At 41.9% G+C, this 24367-nt stretch overlaps 3 protein-coding genes across 10 annotated transcripts in view; all 3 read left to right on the top strand.

Moving 5' to 3' along the window:
• The first annotated feature begins 337 nt into the window (after positions 1 to 337).
• wbp1lb (WW domain binding protein 1-like b) lies at positions 338 to 15114 on the top strand. Of its 2 annotated transcripts, XM_071908729.2 has the most exons (5): positions 625 to 663; positions 6172 to 6234; positions 7426 to 7528; positions 9002 to 9163; positions 11133 to 15114. In XM_071908729.2, exons 2-5 carry the CDS (start codon positions 6208 to 6210, stop codon positions 11987 to 11989), a joined length of 1149 nt encoding a protein of 382 aa, XP_071764830.1. In that variant the 5' UTR covers positions 625 to 663; positions 6172 to 6207; the 3' UTR covers positions 11990 to 15114. The 2 variants fall into 2 exon arrangements, with proteins under 2 accessions (XP_071764829.1, XP_071764830.1); XM_071908728.2 differs by lacking the exon at positions 6172 to 6234 and having other exon boundaries at positions 338 to 663.
• A 325-nt stretch (positions 15115 to 15439) lies between these two features.
• On the top strand, positions 15440 to 20957 carry as3mt (arsenite methyltransferase). The gene is made up of 11 exons (XM_078282045.1): positions 15440 to 15532; positions 15837 to 15885; positions 16262 to 16389; positions 16634 to 16784; positions 16984 to 17120; positions 17664 to 17733; positions 17911 to 17992; positions 18105 to 18236; positions 18858 to 18997; positions 19096 to 19218; positions 20204 to 20957. Exons 1-11 carry the CDS (start codon positions 15516 to 15518, stop codon positions 20309 to 20311), a joined length of 1137 nt encoding a protein of 378 aa, XP_078138171.1. The 5' UTR covers positions 15440 to 15515; the 3' UTR covers positions 20312 to 20957.
• Positions 20958 to 21813: 856 nt separating this feature from the next.
• cnnm2b (cyclin and CBS domain divalent metal cation transport mediator 2b) overlaps positions 21814 to 24367 on the top strand; it is a 30136-nt gene continuing 27582 nt past the window's right edge. For 6 of the 7 annotated variants that reach the window (XM_071908723.2, XM_071908724.2, XM_071908719.2 and 3 more), the window contains exon 1: positions 21817 to 23302. In XM_071908723.2, coding sequence (XP_071764824.2) covers positions 21817 to 23302 — 1486 coding nt within the window. Of the gene's footprint in view, positions 23303 to 24367 lie in introns of all 7 variants that reach the window. The other variant, XM_071908727.2, reaches the window with a different exon arrangement.

Consider the following 24367-nt stretch of genomic DNA (forward strand, 5'->3'; position numbering starts at 1 on the left):
TATTGTATACAATATAACAAAGCAGAATACCATAATACCAAGTAAAAAGTTTGAAATATGACCCTGGGTAGAGCTGAGTGACTCTTTTCTGAACATGTGAGCATGTTGTGTCCACATTAAATACGGGCTAGAGAAAAGACGTCCGGCAAGATACAAGGCCTCGCACTGGAGACGCACCGATCAGTGATTGGGCAACCTGTCTCCAGCTGGCCTGAGTTGTCCAATCATAGATCAGTCCGCAAAACGAGTGGTGGTCAACGCAACTCAACACCCATCACGTTGCGCACATGGAACAAGTAGAGGTGACCACGCCACACCCAGCCGAGGCAGAGTCCCCTGTACGAAGGAACAGCTTGTGTAACAGCTGTATCAGCCAGTGGCACCGAGAGCAACCAGTTGCGCCAACGTTGTGCCTTCTTGAAATGTCCAATTACGCAGAAGAGGCGGCGCATCATGCAGTGGCCTTTCAGCGCGGCAGGGGCCGTGAAATAGTTTAGGTTTTTTGGATACAGTTTGTGAACAACAATATTTGCATGCGTATGTTTTTTGCCGTAAGTGCAGCCAGTACTTGGAGGAATGAGAGGTGTATGTCCGGCTCTTAAAATGGGATTGTTTCTGCACGTTGTTGGCTCTGTCACCCCCACCGAGTCCGCAGCAGACAGGGTAAGATTGAGCATGCCAAAAACAAGCTGGCTCTCTCTGGGTTGCTAACAAAGTAGCTAATGGTTGCTAGCTAGCTACCTAGCTAATTTAACAAACAGACTAATCGTCAGCTAGTCCGATAGCCCAGTCGTCAGTACAGTGTAGTGCATCGGTTTACGTTAGGTGTTGGTTAACTTAAACATTATAATGTGCTGTCAAGAAAGCCTTTAAACAGGCTCGCTAAATTACTAGCTACGATAGCTAACATTGCATTGTTAAAGCAAAGGGACACTTTAACGTGAGTCGCGGCCTTACTGATGTCTTCTGTTTATGGTAGAAGACCATAAACAAACGTAATTCTTAAAGTATGAAAGCAATCTTACTTTGTGGTTGCTACGAGTCAGCCAGGTAGACGTAACCACTTTAGTAACTTACGTGAATTTTGTGATAATCTTAACTAGCTAAACACAATAACATCGTTATGCTCTGCTCCTTGTCAAAGGACTCTTGTGGGGCTAAGTTAATCAGATCACCATTTTTAGGCTTTTCCAAAATCAATAATAGATTTGAAAGAGTTACTTAGTTTTTATTTTCTAGGTTCGTTTTTTCTGTATTAGAGAACATGAACTGAAGTCTCCTGACTTTAGAAACAAAGAGTTTGCCTCCTCCCTTCATCTTCATCAGTCACAATACAGCTGTACAGATAATAGATATCAAAGCATAGTAAAGGTGACTGTGATAGCATCTAGGAGGAGTTTCTGGGGACCATTATACATTTTGCAATTTTGAACCGATGGCACTGCTGCAATATAAAGTTCGTTTGAATGTGATATTTAAGGTAAACTTAAGTCCAGAAGTCAGTATTCCATTCACTGTCAATGAAGTCTCTCCAGACTGTACATCAGATTATATTCTTAGATTCAGATTTCAATCAACTTGAAATAATTTTCCATGTTCAAAAACAATTGCATCCTCCAAGACCACGAGAATACGTTTGAAATCTTAAGCTGAGTGGTATCCCCTTTTAGTTACTATTTATTTTGCACACCTATAGTGCCCACCAGTATTGGTTTTTGCTGCAGGAGTTATGTGTGCATCATTTGAGTGGGAGCGCTGATATTGTTATTAGTCAATATGCAATACTGTTCCTTTGCCTCTTAGTATCCGCATTTGAATTCCACTTAGTTTTTATTTAGTTAGAGAATAACTGTAAACTTGAACACATGAACGCACATGACCGTTACCTGGAGATGCACTAAAATTGAGGTAAATAATTCGTTTTTGATGGTCTGAAAGTGCACAATCCATCTGTAAAAAGGCACACAAGGCAAATCTTGACTACACTCAGAGCATGACACATTTGAAACCACAGAACTGCAGACCATTGGGAAGAAACACAGTGACAGTATATGGACATACTGGAGATGTGGTGTTATGTAATGTCAGGCATTTTAGGCCTAGAATGAACACAACAAAGAGGTGCATACTTGTTGCTTATGGACTCACTGGATACACCAATACCACTTTTTCATGACCAAATTTATTTCAAGTAGTAGGCCTAAATCTGAAGTATTGGCTGATACAAAATACCAACCCTTTTCTGAAAAATCTCCATTGGACAAATCAAATGTCCTTTTTAGTTTGTGAAAAAAGAAGTCCCTTTGTTCTTGTCCTATTGTAGCCTGACATTGACTCGATAGACTATCAGTGCATGCCTAAGTAACAGTAGTTTTCTTTTTGACAAGAAGAAGATAAAGATGGAAGTCCCTGAGCAGTCTGTATCTTGTCAATTAAGTGTTCTGCACAGTGTCATGGGGTGTTATCATTGCTGTAAAGGCTGGCAATTTATTCAATTTGCATTTCCCTGTGGTCATCAATACAGATGATCAGTTCTCTCACTGACAGATTACCATTATATTGTCTTGGATTAGTCTCTTTATACAAAATGGCACTCTGTATTTGTTTATGTGTTGTTATCACTAGATTATGTGCTAAAATATCTCTGAAGGTTCACATATAGGCTACCTGCTGAAGTCTAAAGGTCCTCTGAAAGAATCGTGCTAAAATATCTGCACAAGGTTCACATAGACTACTACTAATGTGTGTAGATTTTTTTCATTCAGTTACAATCCATTTGTTTCCATGATTGTAGTACTGTTAGGGAGTTAAACTGACCAAGTAGAGTTTGTGCTTGATTTTTATTTATTTATTTATTTATTTTCTGGACAAAAAAAATCCAGTTTACTATCTACTGCTACTGTTATCGTCTATCTATTATTGTCCGTACGTAACATGTTTTTATAGGCACTTATTGAAAATTATTTCAAAAACAATCAAAGCAGATGTATCCTTTTTGTGTCACAATTTATTATCACATGCCTAGGGACAGAACAGTATGCATACATGTGCTTATTCATACATTCATGCTTGTGTAACCGATGGTCACTGGCTACTGGGAGGCAGTAGTTGCATCACATGGCCCTGGGGCTACATCAGCCCACTTAACATTCACCCCTCCAAACTCGCTCCATACACCGCGACGATCCTAAGCTCAGCCAGTGATCAGTTGCTTCTGGTAGACATTACATGTTTAGTACTTCCGCTCAGCCTGACTCAAACCATGAACTCTCTTCTCATCAGCATCACGTGACCACCAAAATCTGTTAGCCGCTGTGTTATACAGTTCACCGTTTGAAAAAATATCCAATTCACATGCCAAAGCTGGGATGTTTACAGCAAGGTGCGGTATGGCTCCATATCATCCGTGTTGCACTTGCCTATGGCTTTCAGGATGGAGATGCACTTCAATCTGCTACTATAGGCTTGAAAGCTATAACTTTTTTCCCTTTCTGCCAGGCAGTATATCTGCAACGCTTTTAATTTTTCAGATTTTTATCTTTACCAGTGGGTCAAAAACATATAATTACCGGCTAACATAAACTCACAAAGATGCATTCAGTGGCTGATTTTTCCAAATTTTTGCAGCTGTTCTTTGTTTCTTTACACAGCTGTTTATAATGGCCAAAAGTCAGAAAAGATTGCCACCATCAACTGCTTGATGGTGTCTTTTTATGAGGAAAAAATGACATTTTTAGACTAAGAGGTAAGATAACTCCAGGCCTAATTCTTATACATGGGTGGGTCAGGGTGTTGGCCCACCCAACACCCTCGCTCTCTCTTGCGCTCTCTCTCTCTGTCTCTCTCTCTCTCTCTCTCTCTCTCTCACTCACTCACTCACTCACTCACTCACTCACTCACTCTCACACTCACTCTCTCTCTCTCTCTCTCTCTCTTGTTCTTCCTCCCTCTCTCACACAACTTTCCTGTCTATATCCACTGTAAACTATCTAATAAAAGCAGAAGTATTATGAAATGTTTTGTAAAAAAAAAAAAAAATCTTATCTCCTCTGCATGTAGTCACTTAACTATTTGGACACTACCCTTTCAAAAAGTAGACATGGTGCAATTTGAAACCAGCTTCACTTCATCTTTGAAGACTGGTGCTCTCCAACCATTTCCATATTTAATATTTGCACAGCTTTGCTCTTGTACCATACGTCTTGCTACAGCTGTTGTAATTAATGAAGGTTCACCAGAAACAGTTGACTCTGGTAGAGTGCATCTGGATATACTGTCAGTCAACAAAAGTGCAGTGAAACTAAATGCTTTATTGCTTGATACATTTAGTCTTAAAATGCAAAATCACCAGTTTTTAAAGTTTTACTTAACCAGATTAGTCATGCTGAGATTTACAACCCTTTATCATGTTACTTCAGTGACTGAAGCAGTAATAGTGATATGACATGAAATATGCAAAATGTTGTAATATTAGTCATGCTGGGGCTTGCAGATTTCTTAGAGACACATGGCCATTAAGGTCAAAGGGTTCAGACTGTCAGCATGACTGTGCTGTACGTCTCCCTGCCTGAAGCAGGACTGCTAGTCATTTCAGTGTTCCTGTATCAAGGCTACATTGTACTTTTGTAAAACAGCTGGACTAGGTCTAAATCTGGCAAACATGTAAGCAACTCATCCAGTTACAAGTTTGTTTAACTGTCCGCCTCAGTTGTTGAAATGCTGAACACATCCTTTTGTGGAATGTGTGGGATTAATGCTTGCTACAAATGTTACATCAGTGTTTTGTTCTGTACCGTACTGAGTGTAACCTTGATGACTGTGAAAGAACATTTTTCTTGTCTGTTGTGGGATAGAAAAATAAATCAGGGGGGTCAATGAGGTCTTTATGTGCATCAGCTAATCTGCCAAGTCCTACAGGCTATGACTATGCAGTGAAGAATGAACTAAGCGCTGTAGCTACTTATCCTGAGGAACAGTATTTGTTAGTCAACTGGGGGTTTTGGACTGTTCTCATTGTCTGGTCATTTCAGCAGCTTCTCATTATTAGGGTTGATTATTTTCGAATACGGCAGTAATTTCTGGCACAGTAACCAAATCCACCTTTAATCTGGCACTGTAGCATGAGAGAGGTGGATTGTTCCATTGTAGCCTGTTTGGATGGGAGACAGAGGAATCTAGTCTGTCCAGATTTGCTCGGTCACTGTCTGTGTCTTGCACGACAAGTAAGAAAAAACCCGAAACGATTAGTCATGCCTGGTTTCAGATTACTTAGTTTTTCATGGTCAATTGATTGATTGATACATGATTGACACATGATATCACCTTAGTTGTTTTTCAGGGACACAAGATGACACAAAATGAGTTATATTTAGGTGAATTGCTATATCTTACAGGCTAGATGGAGCACTTTTTTTTGGACAAAGGCTGGTGGGCCTATTTGCCTTGCTACTTACCAAATCCTGAGCTACTCTGCTATCTATATACAGCACAGGCTATATAGTGAAGGCCTAAACAAACTAGATGGTTATCTGTATTGAATTGCAAAAAGGGCCCAGCCTGCCAAGTGGAGAGTGTATGGTGGAGAATAGTTAGTGAGTCAGTGAAAACAGCTTGTTGGAGACAAAGAGAACGAACAGAACATCATGTTTTTATTGCACAGAGAATTAAATCCGTCTGCATTGAGTCAGAAGAGGGCTGGGGTTTAAAAATAAGTTGAAAAGCTTAATAGAACTGATGAGGATGATTGTTTAACCTACCAGGTTTGTGCTTATGTCGACAGTTAGGTTTCTGCTAATCTGGTGGGTTGTGTGAGACTAATCATTCCTGTGTTACTGCTCTCTCTCTCCTTCTCTCTCTCTTTCTCCCTCCCTCTCTCTCAATGTCTTTCTGTCTTTCTCTCCCTGTCTCACACTTATACACACATCCCACCATTCTGTATCCCTTATTATCATGCAGTGCTCCAGCTAAGGGCTCACTCTCCACTGCTGCTTGGAAATTTCCGTAAAGCAATCCTTGTCTACTGTTTGGGCCTTGAGTGGGGTGGGGGTGGTGGGCAGAGAGAGAGGGAGGGAGGGAGGGGGAGGCAGGCAGAGGCAGAGAGAGTGAGTGAGTGTGAGTGTGTTTGAGTGCTGTTTGACTTTTTCTTCTGTGGGATAATGACCCATGAGGTAGAAGGACTTGCCTGGGATTTTTGGACCCTGAATCGCCATGCCTCTCAATCTGGGACCTGCACTGGTAATCTGTAGGAAGAAAAGATAACCTTACTGAGAACTTTGGCTAGCTAATCATTAATCTAATCTGGAAGAAAACATCTGAGGGATCTACCTGGAAAAATCCAAAGGCCATTATCAGGAGAGGATTGTGATTACATTGCTCCCTTGTCTTTCATTTTGTAGCACTATCCTGCTCAGTATCAGTGTTGATTATAGTCTAGCCAATGTCCTTGCAGAATAGAGAAATTGTATGGCTCTCATGGATATCAGTAATATGCTGAGTAAGGTTAACTTCTGAATGGACGAAATAGCCATTTGATCTATTGACAGTCTGAAAGTTGAGACAAATGCCTGACTTGAATCTGAATGAAAACCGTTATGCTGAACACCAGTCACCTTCTGACATGTAGATGGATTTATGTAGGCTGTGATGGTTTTCAAGTTTTGATTAGCCTAAGCTAAATTTTGAGTTGAAATTGGTTACTTGATCTTGAAAAACATTTTGAGTTCCCATGTGTTGGCTGTGATTCAAAATTTGAATTTAATATGAGGCTTGGACACTAATGAGATTCTAGCAGCTCAGCAGCACAAGTGGTTAGGTAGCACTTGTCCATTCTGGAGCCATAGCTGAGTATCAGTGTTGGTCCCTAGATACCCACAGGGTTATTATAATTATGCTAAATCTATAACCAGGCATCTAACAAAAAAAAAACTAGGCATGTAAAAAATGCTTGAGTAAACTGAAACAAAAATGTCCTCCACAGCTACCTAAATCACCAATAATTATTAGGTATTAACTATTATCAGTATATCGATACATATGTTTAATCACCTCATGTAATTCTTTGACTAGATGTATTATGCATTCATTTTTTTTAACACGTAACCTATGAAATAGCAACTCTGGGTAATCAAAACGCTGATTAAAATAAAAGAACTGGAGTGAAACATTTTGTTATAGTAAAAGTAAAACCGGCAGAGTCTGCAAACTGAAACCAAACAAAATTGAAGTGAAAATGGAAAATTAAATAGTACAAAAATAATAGTGCAAATTGCCTAACTTTCAAAGTCCTGATAGGCTTCTAAGCATTTCCTTGTTCAATGAACAGTGTACTAGTGTACTGAGCAGTGTAGTGTAATGGCTGAGAGTGGCAGTTGTACAAGGATGCATTCCTTTCGAAGTGACACATTGTTTCTTCTCCTCGTCTTCCAGAGCCTACTGCACTGCGAGGGGGTTAACAACCAGAGCTACATCTGCGAGTCGGGACACTGCTGCGGAGAGTCTCAGTGCTGCAGCTACTACTATGAGCTATGGTGTAAGTACTCGTCAAAATACCTCTCTGTCTCCGTCTTTCCTTCATTCTCTCTCCCTTTTCTCTCTCATAACAATGACTAATACACAGGTGTTGCCGTAACTTCATTAAACTAGCAGTGTGTCATTAAACTAGGGCGATTCCCTATGTAGGAACCTGACTTAGATGTTAGAAGGAAAGGGTGGATGACTGAACTGAGGGGTGAAATACTGACCTCCGTCTTTCAGAAACTTGGAGACATTTCATACACTTTCAGATGTGGCACATGTTCCAAGAAGAGGCGTTGGGAGACAATTTTGCCATTCTCTGAAGCGCTGAAGTATTATTTACATTCTTATTTTCGAGAGAGACAGACTCCCTCACCCTGTAGTCCTTGAAGTGACGTTCTCCACATTTTTCTGTGTTGATGTAGTGGAGATGCACTAATTTCAAATACACTGTAAACACAAATCGGTCAGGGAGTCGTGTTTTTGAAGGTTCGCTCAATTTTGTTCCCTGCTGCTGTTTAGACTGGATTCTAGATAGCACAATTCCACACATAATTCCCTCATTAAAAAAACAAAAAAAACAGGACTACATGCCATATGCAAAAGGAACAGAACGTCCCTGAACGCCCACATTCTCTTAGAATGCTTTTGTCTCAGAATGTTTGGTTTCAGAACTGATAGAACATTCTATAGAATTAGAATGTGGCTCTCATCCTTCTCCACTGTGTTTTTAGAAGAATGAGAATGCATCTACTAATTTGTTTGCTATGTTGGCATGTGATTAGTCACTTTTGTTTTTAGGATTTCAGCTTTTTCTTCCATTTATTTCTAGTGGGTATTTTCCTGATAGCTCTTCCTTCAAGTCAGAAACTAGAGAACTAAGAGTTGAGCATGTGATGTAGCCATGGTGTAAAATATGGTTGCTCCATAGAGGATGAATTGGGAAAGACTCAGTCAATGCTTTGTAGTAGAGATAAGAATGGACTTAGCCCTCTCAGAGATTATTGAATTGATTCTGTGCCAGGAAATGCATAAGGCATTCCATACCAGTACAGAAGTATCATAACTCTTCACTGTGGTGGGACCTGATGTTGGTGTTCCCTTTAATCTGAGGCACTCCAGGTTTGTGTTGTCAGCTAGGACATGATAGTACCATAACCTAGTACAGTGAAATAATATGGCACAATTATTCATGTATAATCATATTGTGTATCACCATTTGAGTTTCCACGGTCAACAATTGTGTTACAATGGCGTATTGGCAGTAATGAACCACTTCGTCTAATTTAGAATGTCAGCAGCTGTGTTTGAAAGTAGTGAAAATGTTGACACAAAGTGTAATAAATGAATTTTCTCCCTGAAGTCCTAAAGACTAATTACGTTTAATGACCATGATCACAATATCTAGCAAAATAATCATTTTATCCATATTGTTGGAGCCTTACCGTAACCGTAACATTTCAGTGTGTGTCTTCTCTCCTTATCCTAGGGTTTTGGTTGGTGTGGGCCATCATCTTCATCCTGAGCTGCTGCTGCGTGTGCCACCATCGCCGCACCAAGCACCGGCTGCAGCAGCAACAGCGGCAGCATGAGATCAACCTCATCGCTTACCGTGAGGCACACAACTACCCCTCTGTGCCCTTCTACTTCAGTAAGATCTGTCCCAGGCCCTTTCCACACAGCTGCCACATTATGATGAAACTTGATGTTGATCATTCATATCTTTCGCCATGTATATGTTTATATGATTTCTATTGATGACTGATTTCATAGAGGTGCACTGAACCAATATGAGTACCGAGTCCTTTAATCAGTAGATCAGCCGATCCAAGTACCGCATTAACATCCATTCGTGCCACCAGTATCCAGTATACCCGGCCTCATTTGATCAAAATATGCACTGAAAATTGTGTAACAATTATCAATCAAATAAAAGAAAATGATGATGATAATAATAATAATAATAATAATAATAATAATAATAACAATAACAACAACAATACTTCTATTAGTAATAATAATAATAGAAACTAAGCAGAATGTTCTTTTTCACAAAGGCTACATTTCAGCACTGGTTCACCATGTTGGTTCGTCTACCAGTATCAAGCCAGCTAGAATAAAAAAACATTTCAGAATAAAACGCATATTGATGAACATGTTGCAGTTTTGAGTAATACGAAGTATCTAAGTGAATATATTTAAGGAGGGAATCTATAGTGAATGAAAATATGATGTTTTTTCCTTAAAAAAAATCAAAGCAGAAAAATGCTATGTTATCCATATGATGTTTTTTCCTTAAAAAAAATCAAAGCAGAAAAATGCTATGTTATCCATAAATTCAGTCTTAATTTGCAGTACGTGATTTGTTTCTTAGTGTTGTATTTTTTCTGCTCTGTTGATGTACATGAAAACATATCTGTAAGACTATATGGACCTCTGTGAATTGTCAATGGTGAATACAACAAATTCAGTATTGGTCCTTCGACCATCTTTTATTTTTTACTTCAATGACAATGGCAGTGTGTGCCTCCCAAAAAATGCAGAATTTTGACGAACAATGTTAGGTATCAGTGAAATTGACAAACCCTGAGAAGAAAGCTTGTACAGAGACCAAGAAAAAACATTAAGCTTTTTAGAACTACGATGGGCAACCTCAAACCTCAAAATCTGTGTCAGCGGCTTCAATAGATTACCACCTTCACCAGCCATAGAAAAAGACTGAATACTCTCTTTGTATAGGATTTTGATACTAGCACAATTGTAACATTCTTCTGCTAGACAATATTTACAATCAAGTACGTTGATTAAGTATATATGTTGACAGGTCAATAAAACTGTTTGTCTGAGGCCTTTTAACTTACTATGTGTAAAATCTGGCAGGTTAGCACAGAGAGACCCATGCAGCAGTACAGCCTCTTAACAAAAGACACCAATTTTCAGCCATTACAGGCCTACCAGCTGTGGCATATGACTCACGCCTGTCTTAGGTCTCAAGTAGAGCTGACATTTTCACACAGGCTGACAGTTTCCTTCATTCCTTCTTGGAAAAAGGTAGGGCTTGAACTCTGGAAAGATTCTTTTTGCAGGCTGTCTTGCTGAACAGCAGTTTTTCAGTTGCATCAAACTGAGAGATTTGTCACTAGTGGCGAGCAAAGCAGTGGTGCCTGCCTCAAATGCACTTTGTTTGCGCTGAGAGCCATCCCTGGTTTAGTTTCAGCGTCAGAACCGACCCTGTTTACATGCCCCAGTTTTCAGGAAACGGCCAGCATTGCCTTTTTGGTCCCTTGCCAATATTGCAACACCATCTCGCACAGTGCTGCTCAGGCCCTCAGCACAGAATTGACCTAGAAATGAGTTTGTTTTAACCCCAAGTGTTGTGACGTTTTTCCCCCCTCTGGCTGTTGTTGGGATTATGTATGGGATATGACCTGGTGAGTTCGATTAGGTCACAGTGGGGTCTTTAGGGCTGTGACAGTCTTATTATTAAAAGAACCTAACACTTGTTAACACGAGTGCTTTCCATGCTAAATGTATTACTCTACAGGGGGATTGTGTACATCTTGTCAATGAATATACACATTTAAGCTGTTAATTGTCTTTCTTTTCCTGTCCACCTTCAGGGTTTCTCCCAAACTACCTCCTGCCCGACTATGAAGAGGTGGTCAACAGGCCCCCTACTCCTCCCCCTCCGTACAGTGCCTTACACACGGGTCCAACCTCAGTGGCTTCTAGTCCACTGGCCACTGAGCAGCAGGAGGGCCACTGTCCGGTCATCCAGCCCACTCCGGTGCCCCCAGTCTCTGACACCCTGTGCTCCAGACCGAGCCCGGAGGAGCCGCAGCCGCCCAGCATAGGCTTCAGGCCCAAACCTGACAACAAACCTCTGCAGACAGCACAAGATTCAGGCATGATACTACTGTCAGACGGGCTGCAGGATGGGCTCACTAGGGAGGGGCTCACCAGCCAGGAGAAAAGGGGTGGAGGTGGGAGTGACTCCTGCAAGGACCCCCTGCTGAAGGACCTGGGGGTGTCAGAGGGTTGCGCTGAGGACAAAGAGCGGCTCCCCAGCGGCAGGAGGAGACGATTCACAGGGGACTCGGGGATTGAGGTGTGCGTGTGCGGCACGCGTGGGAGCGGCGGTTGCGGCGGAGCAGGGGGGATAGGCCAGGAAGGCAAGGAGCTGAGGGAGCTAGAGAGCCTGCTGGGGCGCGAGGGAGACGAGGAGGAGGGGGAGGGGGAAGGGGAGGAGGCCGGCGACTTCTGTGACAGCTGCGGTCACCGTGCTTCCTTTGGCGTGGACGAGGAGCAGGCGCTGGGGGGGCCGGAGAGGCGGGTCACGCGCGGGCCGTCAGGAAGCCCTCAGCCAGCTCACCAGATAAGCAGCGCCTCGCTCCACCCTCCCGTGTGCCTACTCCTCCACACCATTAGCGAGCAGGAGGGACCGCACCACAGCACCAGCACTGAGCCCCAGGGCTGAAACACAGTTGATCTTAACACACCTTTGTCATGGAGGGAGAGAGAGAGAGAGCACTTGGAGAGGGGTGAACAGAACCTGGAGAGGGGGTACAGAAGGCATTGTTTCTGAGCAAATGTTTTAAGACGAAGTGCTTTCTAAGTGTGTATTTCTATGAATGTGTGCATCTTAGATAAAACAGTTGTGGGTGATGCGAGTAGGAAGTGGAATCTCAACTAAAAATGATGTTGAGAAAGCCCGCCCCTTCCCCAGCTGGAACAGTGGCCTTAACCTGTGTATTGTGAGCTTTGTTTGGGTGATACAAGCCCTTTAACAGCCTGTGTCAATTGAGACTGCTCATACTGCATACACACAGCTCTTCTACGGCTTGTTGTCCTTCTCATACGGAGGAATCTAGCGACACAAAGTTAAAGACTTGGAGCTGGAGTTGTGACGTCAGGACGGGACGTTCACTGCCCAGGATGTATGCAGCACCACTCACTGGGTGCATGCAACCAATTGCAACAATTTTGCAATCCCGTTCTCTGGCAGGCAGGAAAGTACTTAGTAAAATCACACAGAGCAGGAACATTGTGGATGAGTGCAATGTCGAATCACCACAATGTGTGTTTATGCAAGCTGATACTGTACAGGGACACTAGAACAAGACTGTGTGGGATGTCCCATTAGACTCATGCTTCTAAAGTGCTTTTCAGCGATTAAAAAAACCGCTCGGCCTTGTTTATATTTTCGTTACTCTCTATCTACCCTGCTAGTGATAGAGAGGTATAAGTGCATTAACAAATCTTCATGTGAAGCAATTCCTATTTTGCACAAAATGTATTTAACTTTGAAAATGGAGCTTTTAGCTTAAAAAAAAATCAAAGCAGAAAAATGCTATGTAATCCATAAATTCAGTCTTAATTTGCAGTACGTGATTTGTTTCTTAGTGTGTTTCAAAGTATTTTTTCTGCTCTGTTGATGTACATGAAAACAATCTGTAAGACTACATAGACCTCTGTGAATTGTCAATGGTGAATACAACAGATCCACTTTGTTGGTCCTTCGACCATCTTTTTTTTTTACTTCAGTGAACGAATGATTGCACTGTGTGCCTCCCAAAAAATGCGGAATTTTGACGAACAATGTTAGGTATCAGTGAAATTGACCCTGAGAAGAAACGTAGTACAGAGACCAAGAAAAAATATGAAGCTTTTTAGAGCTGCGATGGGCAACCTCAAACCTCAAAATCTGTGTCAGCGGCTTCAATAGATTACCACCTTCACCAGCCATAGAAAAAGACTGAACACTCTATGTATAGGATTTTGATACTAGCACAAGTGTAACATTCTTCTGCTAGACTATAGTTACAATCTCCTGATGTATCCATGCAGATCGATTTCAAAATTGTCAACTGGACAATGTAATTTTCACTCTAATCTGGCTGCCTCAACAGATTAAATGCTTCCAAACTCCCAGTAGAAAAATAGATCAGTGACATTAATGTATATTTATTATACTTGATTACTCCGATATTCACCCCTTATTACGCGTAATTTCAAGTTGTTTGATCACATAATGGCCATTGATCTTGAGCAAATGACCAGAACTTGTGCACAAATTATTTTTAAGGTTATTTAACCAGACGGGTCAATTAAAAACATAATTTAATTTACAATTACAGGCTGGTTAGAGGCAAAAGGCCTCTTGAAGAGGCAGGGGGGTTGGAAATAGATCAAAATAAAATGAATTGAGATAAAAATAAATATTACACAGGGAAAGACAGGGAAACATAATAAAGAATCAGATAAACTATTAAATAGACACTTGGTTTGTAGGTGGGCCACTGCGCTCAGACCAGTCGGTGGGTTATCGTTGAATCAAATATCTATTACAAAGAATGAGGGCACACTCAACATTGGGGATATTATTTGAGCAGTGTTTGTTTTTGATGATAGACAAAAGGTTTTTGGCACAGGGAGCAGTGAATGGTACAAGAGTTAACAAGCAATATCTATAATGCAGCACTGCAAAACACAAAGAATAGAGATTGTAAGACTTCAAGCATTGAAACATATCAAATGTCAGTTCAATGGATGAAGCTCCTCTGTGAAAGGTTGTAAGTCTTAATACAATCATAATATAAATCATAATCCCAGTATATTAATGTTACAAATCTTAATGAAGCTTTAATAGATGTTGATTGACAATGAATGTGCTATGTGAAACCATTACACATAGAGTTACAGTACCTTTTGTTTTAAGTATATTTTTTGTGTTTGAATCGTTGTGTGCCCGCAATCTGAAATGAGCTTGAAATGGCAGAGGTGATTGTGTCATGCCAATGCCATTTTTTTTGCAGAATTTCCTGGGAACACCTTCAAACCTGCACACATTGCAGTGTCTACAAAGCACAAATATTTCAGCCAGTGGTCTCACAAATGCATACCTTAACAGACAGTGTCAACAGAAAATGATAAAAGTAGTAATCTTCCAGCACAAGTGTGAATCACACCTAGAAACTTTTATGTGTTTCATGTGAACTTTCTCCTTTGAGAGTTAGCTGATTGTGTTTTACCCATCAAAGCCTGAACACATCCTCAAGTGCTTTAAATATTTCTGCTTTTTTTTTTGTGAGATAGAAAATAATATTCTGTAATTGTGGTACATAAAGTACAAAGATGAGCTATTTTTCATAACCGCTGAATCTTTTGGAAATTCTTGGATTTGTAAAAGCTATCAAAACCACTTTTTCTTCGCAAATTGTGTACAATGTTCTGTGACATGTTTGTGAACCAAATAGTTACTTTAAATTTTGTTAACACTTCAAACATGGAATCATTAGCTTTATTGTTATGGAAAGATTGTTTTCTCGTTATGGGTATTTTTCTGTTGAGAAAAGAATTGCCTTTCTTGAGACTTATCCTGAAGTGAAATGCCTGAAGGGTACATGAATAGTGCATTTGACAAAATAATATAGACAACATGTTAACAAGATCAGGGGCATCTTGCCAAAGACTTTTTTTTTGTTTCCTCACCAGGGTGTGTAAGGTGGTTTTGCACATATTCGTTGGATGTTCTGTTCATAAGCCATTTATTACAACAGCCAAGATGGATGTATGTTCAATAAACATACCCTTTTAAACTTATGCGGATTGTTATGCCTTTATTCAGTACAGAGTGAGTGATTGTCTTTTTATTGTGGGGTGATGGAGGGAATGATGAGAAGAAACCAAGTTTTGTAGCGCTGCTCAAAAGAATAAAGACAATGCAGAAAGCTTTATGGAAAGAAATGTAACATGAATGACTGAGCTTGGAAATTGCAATAAACATGCAAACATTTCTTCAGACATAGACAGTTTTGGTTCAAGCCACCCAAATAATATCAAACTGGACTGCATTTACTGCAGCGGGGTCCAACTGTGGTTCCAGGGAGTGAGCGGCAGGGGGAGCTCTCGAGCCGGAAGGAAACATACTGTGCAGCCTGACGATAAACACGTAGGAAGCAATATTTCTTCTGCAGACTTTGGACTTAGCCTCATTGTTGACCATGGCTGAAGGAAAGCGGTAAGAATACGTTTATAAGATCAAACAAACTGTCATTTTCAGTTGTTATAGAAACAAGCGGCGTTCTGTTATTCTCAAGCCGGCGGTACCTTTAGGTTCTTATTGGTTACTTTAATACGAGCTTTTATAGGTGCGTGTCATAAATAACTTCATTTGTAACCTTAAACATGTGGAGCATAACTTGTAAAACGCCGTAGTGTGTACAGTTTGAAATGACGTGAAAATAGGACATAATATGATTTTGAAAAGGCGTCATTAAATGTCGCCTGCTGATAACGATGTCTTGTTTGTTTTGTTTTTAAAGTGCGTGTGAAAAGTCCTTCGCTGATACCACCATTCATGCGGATGTCAAGGTAGAGTGTGTCACTGGTTAAACATACATGTCAGTAGTATATCCTTGATTTAGCTAGGGCCCTTTAATTTTAATCAGTAGTCAGAATAGTGTTGTTTCATCCATCATTCATTGCTGTATGGCACATGATGAATTTACGAAAGGACCAATAAGTATCTATCTGTCTATCTATCTATCTATCTATCTATAAAACAACTTGGAAGTAGGCTGCTAATGTTCTGTGCACACTACTTCTTTATTCATGCAACAATCAACTCACTGTACAGCTTACCCAAGTTGATGCAGTAAATAACTTGATTTATGAACTGATTTATGTGCAAACTGATTTATGGCCCCACGATAAGGAGCCAGATTAAGTAGACTCTGTCCGGACTCAGGATTACTATGGCAACGTGCTGAAGAAAACCTCGGACTTGAAGAGCAACGCCTGTGTGAGCTCGGGCCAGCCCATCCCTGCCTTCATCCGCCAGGCTCTGAAGAAGGTGCATCCTGAAGTCAGCGCCAAGTAAGTGGGCTGCTGGTGCACTTTCACGTGACTATTACATGCAAAGGATATATATGTTTGGTGTTGTTTCAGATGTATTTACACTTTGAGTCTATATAGAAGTACAATCACAACATGGTGTGCATGACACAGAGCACTGACTCACAGACACACACGCATATGCAGACTCTGACCGCCATTTTTACTCTCATGTAACTTCTTCACCCTGTAGCGAATCCCTGCAATGTGTTTCCCTCTTCCCCAGGTACTATGGCTGCGGCCTGGTGGTGCCGGAGTGCTTGGAGGGCAGCAGGATACTGGACCTGGGCAGCGGAAGTGGGAGGGACTGCTACATGCTGAGCCAGCTGGTGGGCGAGAGCGGCCATGTCACCGGCATTGACATGACTGAGGACCAGGTACATCAGTGCCACAGTATGACAGGCTGATTGGCTTCAGTAGCCTCTTCAGACAAATTGCAAGCTGCTGTTTTATCATCACCCACTCAAGGTGAAATAAGCACAGGTGGCCGATGTAAAGATGTCCCTTTGAGGACCCTTGTCAAAAACGATGCTTCCCATGCAGGGAACTTTCACACAAGTCTGTGTTCTTTTCTAGGTGGAAGTGTCCAGGAAGTATGTGGACTACCACATGCAAGAGTTTGGCTACAAGAAACCCAATGTCAATTTTGTCCAGGGCTACATTGAGGCACTGACAGAGGCTGGGCTTGAAGAGAGCTCTTTTGATATCATCATGTAAGATATCACAACATACTTGCTTGCTTGCTTGAGCTGTGTATTCTCTCTTTTCTCTCTCTCTCTCTCCCTCTCTCTCTCTCTCTCTCATATTTTAGTAGGGCTGGGCGATATGGTTGAAATCAATCGATAGTCATAAGGATTTTCTTCGACATATATATATATATATATCAATATCGAAAAAAAGATCACATATATCACATATTCAAAATCACATTAAATAATCAAATTGATGTTCATCCCATTGAACCAAATGTTAGGTGTGATGTCAAACAAAACTGAAATTTTCAAATAATATTCCTACCATACCTCATTTTTTTTTGAGTTTTTAAATAAAATTTTCTTGTTATCATCAATTTAAACAGCAGAATTGTGCGTCACAATATCCCAAAACCACCATATCATCACAATATTATTCCACTGAAAGACAATAAACGATAAAATTGAATTATTGCCCAGCCCTATAGTTTAATACTATGTAACTGTAGAGATACCACTCAAACAAATTTTGATGAAGTGTTTTGATTTTCTTCTGTCACTTAGTTCCAACTGTGTGGTGAATCTCTCTCCAGACAAGAAGCGGGTGCTGACTGAAGCCTACCGTGTGCTCAAGGTACACTTTGATTATTGCTTTTGCCTCTTAATCTCTCTATAAATCAAATGTCACAAAGTATGAAAAGACGGTGGAATGCCTCGACAAAAGACAAACATCTACTTAATCATGATATTAAACCTATTAAGCTGTTTAGTTTGCATAAACGTTCTCTACTGTTCCACTGTTGATTATTAGGACGGTGGTGAGCTGTACTTCAGTGACGTCTACAGCAGTGGAAGACTATCAGATGAAATTAAAAATCACAAAGTCCTGTGGGGTACGTCAGAGTAATATCCTACTACCATAAAGGTCACAGACACCTGCCAATAAATATGAGAAAATGTCAAGCTAACACTATTAAGCGGTCACACAGTTCTTTATCCTGACAGGCGAGTGTATTGGTGGAGCGCTGTGGTGGGAGGATCTGCTGCAGCTGGCTGAGGCGGTCGGCTTCAGCCCGCCACGGCTGGTCACCGCCAGCGTCATCACCGTGGGCAACAAGGAACTGCAGGACATCCTGGGTGTGAATTGTTTATTTATTTGTTTATTTATGTTTCTAAACCCTATACTTAGGGTTGCATCAACAAGGAGTAACTTTTAAACTGGATTGCACCAAACTTTAAACCTATTTAAGGCTAAACAAGATTTAATTTAAACCTTCTTATAAACATCAGTTTATTTTTTTATTTCAACCAATTTAAATCATGTTCATCCAAAATGTTTTAATCCAGTTTAATCCAAAACCTTTAATCCTTTAATTTAAAACTGACAGATGAAGTGGTTTAAAAATAAGAAGAAAAATAACTCAACCCATTTGAGTGTAATAATAATGCCTTCATTTTCATATTCTTCCAACAAGCTTTGAGTTACTGTAATGTCTCTCCTTCAGTCCTGACTCCATTAAAGGCTTTGTCAAATGAAGTTTGAATGAATTGGTTTAGATCATGTAAATTAATAAAAAACTCTGATTATCACTAATGTTTAGATTAAGTTAAACTGTGTTGGTGCAACCCAGCCCCAGATTCTGTTGTGAGTTGATCAGTTAATGGATAAACACCACTGAGGCATTACAGCTGATAGTATGTCTGGTTGACTTGTTTTGGGCATTAATGAATTCTCTCTTGCCTGTTCTGGAGGTGCAGGGGACTTCAAGTTTGTCTCTGCCACATACCGCCTGTTCAAGGTCCCTAAAGACAGTAAAAAGGCCTGTCAAGTCATATACAACGGGGACATTACAGGGGTGGAGCACAGCTTCCACTTTGACTGTCAGTACACCTTCAAGGTCAGTAGCTGCTGCAGCGCAACTGTGGAACAGCTCAAGCCGCTAAATGCCTTTCGCACATGTAGGTAAATCACGCGGGGTGTCGGTGTGTTTCACAGGTCGGTGAAGTAGTGGAGGTGGACGGCGAGGTGGCCGGCGTCCTGAGCGGCTCCAGATTTGCCAAGGAGTTCACTTTCCAGCCACCGGGAGCCCCCTGTGAGCCCTGCGGAGTCAAGCCTAAGGTCAGCGCCGTAACCATCCTCTTGAGCCGCAGCTAAATTCCTGGATGTGGAAATGTCTTTGCTTGGTTTTTCTTTGAGCACTAGAGGTCAGTATGCTTGTAGTGTCAGCTTCGACTGTGTGACACGCCCAGAGAGCCCCGCTGTCTAACTGTGCATGCAGTCACACACGCATGCGTGCACCAAGATGCATGCCGCACGTTCACACACACACGCTCGCACATACCCAGTCAAACATACATACACGCACATTCACACGCACAAGGTCAAGCAGCTGTCTTGGAGTCATAACCAGACTGTGGAGTCATGCTGGGGAACCTTGAACAGGAAGGAATGTTCTCCTCTCAGCTAATGGAATGCCATCTTATCAGTTCTCATGGTCATTCTGTGCACACACACATGCATCTGCAAACACCGCAAAACATTTTTCAGCGCGCACCCTGATCCCTAATTCATTCATGATACTTTCATTCTGCAGTTGGGGGATTTGCAATTTTGTTTGAATTGGACACAGAAGGACAAAAAAGTAATATCTTAGTGATTTATCTACATTTATCCCAGGTCTTAACCTTTGGACTGTCCCTTTGAAGTGAAATCAAGCTTAAGACATTGTTCTCTAATCAATGTGGCTAACGGGTGATAATAGTAATAAAAAGCCTTTGGTCTTGTTCATACACTGTGTACAAGCACAGCTACTGTGAAATTCTGATATAATGAACAACCAATATCTGATAAAAGCCATAAATCAGTAGCCATAAATTCAAAGGCTTACTGTTCAACACCATGTTTCCTGATACATATATTATACACAAAATTCAACTTGCCCAAAAACAAGAGAACACACCTGAGATATTTCAAAGAATGGAATGCATATATGAGTGTTTATATGAATTCATCCATTTTGGAGGAACTGTGCATGGAATATCAACATGGATCTGGTTGTGGTTTTTGAATACCTTATGATTTATATGTTGAATTGTTCATGCAGGCGGGCATTGTGAATCCTTTTGAGCTGATCCAGCAACTGGGGACAGGAAGTCCAGGTCCAGCCACAGGGGGATGCTGCGGCACACAGTCTGCTGCCTGCTGCAAGTGAAAAGGGGGCGAGAGAGAGAGCAGAGAAATGGAGGCCCAACATCATACTGCAAAATGCTAAATGATACTAATTCAAATGTATGGAATTGATTATTGCCTTATGCTTTGTCATTGTACTGTGTTTTAACATTTCAAATAAGAATTCAGAAATTCAAAGGATGCCTCATTGACAGACAAACGTGGGTGGGGTCCTTGAGACGCCCAGCGTTATCTGAAGTGTACAATTGCCAATTATACCCTTAAGATACACACTATGCACTATAATTTTCCCTAAAAAACCCTGTGCACTCTATATTAACATATGTTTCATAAATCAACTGAAATCTTTGTGTCAAGGCAAGGTCCAAACAATCATTGTGAAGATTTAAAATCTTTCAATAATCCTCAACAAGATTATAAACTGTAGAACAGTGTGGGTCTTCCCCTTGTCACGCTTTTTTAAAATTTCCCTATGATGTTATTGATTTTTTACCTTCATCACTATCTCACCTTTGCCTGACAATGACAGCTGCTCTAATGTGATGGATTTGTGTGAGTAGTTGATTGATCATTTGTGTGCATAGTGTGAGTGCTGTGACAGTGTTTATTATCATATTTAATTTGATCTTAACTATAGCTGCTTCAATAAACTTTTTCAATGCATTGAATTTCCTATTTTAACAAGTATATTATTATTTTTCTGGGTGAAATCGTGGACTCTTTTGCGCCAGACTTCTTGTATGGAGTGCTTTTAAGCATGGCACAAAACGAGGGGAAGCTACATAATGTGATTAACAAGTACATGTAGAACAAGCATAGTAGGCCTACACATGGGTGTGTCATTTAAACACACCTGTCTTCTTTGGGACAACATACATTTGTGTTACTTGTCCACACAAGATGGTAATAACATGTTAAAATGTATTGTCATTAACATAGCATGTTTTCTTGAGAAGTAACACATATGTATGTTGTCCCAAAGAATACACTATTGCACTACTGCAGTATTGAACTATTGGCCACTGATAATTAGTCAGCAATACCTTGTGTAATATTATGCTATAGGGAAGATAGTTTTGAGTCTCTGGATGAGGATAAAGGCGCATCAACTCGTCCCACGGCTGAATCAAATTCTGACTCAACACGTCCATCATGTACAGTACATTGGATGCCTCCTATAGTAGAATATATCTTAAAAAGTCACGAGGAGAGTCCTGTCTTTCTCTCTTGACATGAGGTACCCTTGTTTTGGAATTTGATTCGCTGAAGAGGCTGTGAACTCCCCGCCCACCGGTCAACTGCGCCGCCGGATTGGATGCCGCCGTCGCCTGTCTCGGGGACATCAGGGGAGGCACGAGTTCGCCCATAGCCTGCGCTCGGGAGTCATCAGTATCGGACGCGTAGTGGAAACAAGCAGGTCCCGATGCACAAGTCACGGCAACCCTCGGCGGAGATGAAGGCGGACTCCGATTGGCTCTGATTTTTAAAAGCCTTTTTCATTCAGGAGGTTGGTTGCCCGTTATCAATATGGCAGAACCGTCATCCCCAGTACCCACCGCTGCAAAAATGGCGTCACTTAGCCGGGTTCGAGCTCTGACGATGATTTTCTTAACTGTCACTGGCTGTTTTGTCATCCCGACAAGTGGCAAGGAAGGGTCCGAGGAGACGGTCATCATCGGGCTCCGACTGGAGGACACGGACGACATTTCCTTCATGGATAAGGGCTACCTGCGGGTGAGTGAGCGGTCTCGGGTGAAATTAAGGGTGTACGGGCAAAACATCAACAACGAGACCTGGTCCAAAATTGCCTTTACGGAACACGAGCGGACCCGAGCGATAGGGAACATTGACAGCTCCTCGGGGGATAATCAGAGCCAAGAGGACACGTCTGGCTTGCATCCCTGCGGTATTAGGACTTCGGATATAATTATATTACCCAACATCATCCTAAACCGCAAGACGTCTGGAATAGTTGAAATTGAGGTCAAACCTCTACGAAAGACGGAAAGGAGTAAAGCGTATTACCTTTGCATCGCCACCTCCACACCGGCCGTGGCCGGGATGCACGACCCGTGGACGGAGAACACCTGGATCTATCACGATGGGGATGACACCAAAGTGATAGTGGTGGAGGAGAAAAAGTTTCTGCTGCCTTTCTGGCTCCAGGTCATCTTCATCTCCATGCTGCTCTGTCTGTCGGGCATGTTCAGCGGGTTGAACCTGGGGCTGATGGCTCTGGACCCCATGGAGCTGCAGATAGTGCAGAATTGCGGCACGGAAAGGGAGAAGAATTATGCCAAAAAAATAGAGCCCGTCAGGAGCCAAGGGAATTACTTGCTTTGTTCACTTCTCCTTGGGAACGTGTTGGTGAATACCACGCTGACCATCTTGCTGGATGATATCGCTGGATCTGGGTTGATCGCGGTGGTAATGTCCACCATTGGAATAGTCATCTTTGGAGAAATCGTGCCACAAGCCATCTGCTCCAGACACGGCCTCGCCGTCGGCGCAAACACAATATTCCTCACCAAGTTCTTCATGCTGCTCACTTTTCCCGCTTCCTACCCGGTGAGCAAACTGTTAGATTATCTGCTGGGCCAGGAGATAGGAACCGTGTACAACCGGGAGAAGCTCCTGGAGATGCTGCGGGTGACGGACCCCTATAATGATCTGGTGAAAGAGGAGTTGAACATCATTCAGGGCGCGCTGGAGCTTAGGACTAAGACCGTGGAGGACGTGATGACGCCGCTGAGAGATTGCTTCATGATCCCCGGCGATGGCATCCTCGATTTTAACACCATGTCCGAGATTATGAAGAGCGGCTACACGCGCATCCCCGTCTTCGAGGGCGAGAGGTCCAACATTGTGGACCTGCTGTTCGTGAAGGACCTGGCATTCGTGGACCCAGATGATTGCACCCCGCTCAAAACCATCACAAAGTTTTACAGTCACCCGTTGCATTTTGTGTTCAATGACACCAAGTTGGACGCAATGCTGGAGGAGTTTAAAAAAGGTGAGCCAGTTTACCGTGCGTAAAGTGCGCAGGTTACCAGAGATGATATTGCGCGCTTGACAGAAGGAATAAGTGCAAATAAATGGGGTCCTGAGCAGATTACTAGCAGTTTATTTAACCTGAACCTGAATCACACTCCTCTCTCAATATTTTTCTTGCTATCCAAACTTTCATCAATAATCATGTACACTCACATCAACCCTTGTCACCTAAAGTGGAGATATTATGTCCAATTACACATTAAACTCACTAGAAGACAGATAAACAAGTCAGATAGAAACTTCCCTAAAGAAAACTGTGCAGTTTGATGTCTGTCCTCCCTCAAGTGACAAAGGTCAGTGCACAAAGAGCTTTGCCCTTGAGGGATGAGGGAGGAAAGTCAGGTGAGTTATGTAATAGCAGTGATACTGTAATATAACACAAGCCTTGTCCTTCCAATCTCTGCGGAAGCGCACTGTAAATGCTCTTGCTGCTCTGCACACTGAAAGGTCAAGGTGTGTGAGTTAGCAAAACTTTGCAACCTGATTTTCAGGAATGAAAGAAGGAGGAGAATTCTTGCCCCCCCCCTCAAGATTTCACAAGAAATTCCAGGTCCTAAAGGAAAAAGGGCAGGAGGGGGGTGTTTTGGCACTCGGCGCTCTTATCTGGCCTGCCTGGCGGAGCAGCCACATCAGTAGTGAGCTGCACTTGCCTCGGCCTCTCTGGCCGCTTCCTGCACAGGGGAGGGAAAGGGGACGTCGTTATCTTTCTCCATCACTTCCATTCCGTGTTAATGTTCACACGGTTCTCTTTCTCCCCCCCTCTCTCTCTGTCTCACTTACGCTTTCCTTCTCTTACCTTGCCCTCCTCTCCCCTCAATCTCTCCATTCATTCAACTTTTTACTCTTTCCTCCCTCCCTCCCTCTCTCCATCCCTCTCTCTCTCTCTCTCTCCCTCCATCTCTCACTCTTTCTCTCCCTCTCTCTCTCTCTCTGATTTGTGAATGCATTAGGACATGTGGGAATGGTGCAACGGCGGTGCTAAGGTTATCAGGTGGGGGCATCTTGTTTGAGAACCTGCTTAAAT

The sequence above is a fragment of the Centroberyx gerrardi genome, chromosome 3 (assembly GCF_048128805.1).
Source record: "Centroberyx gerrardi isolate f3 chromosome 3, fCenGer3.hap1.cur.20231027, whole genome shotgun sequence".
NCBI lineage: Eukaryota > Metazoa > Chordata > Actinopteri > Beryciformes > Berycidae > Centroberyx > Centroberyx gerrardi.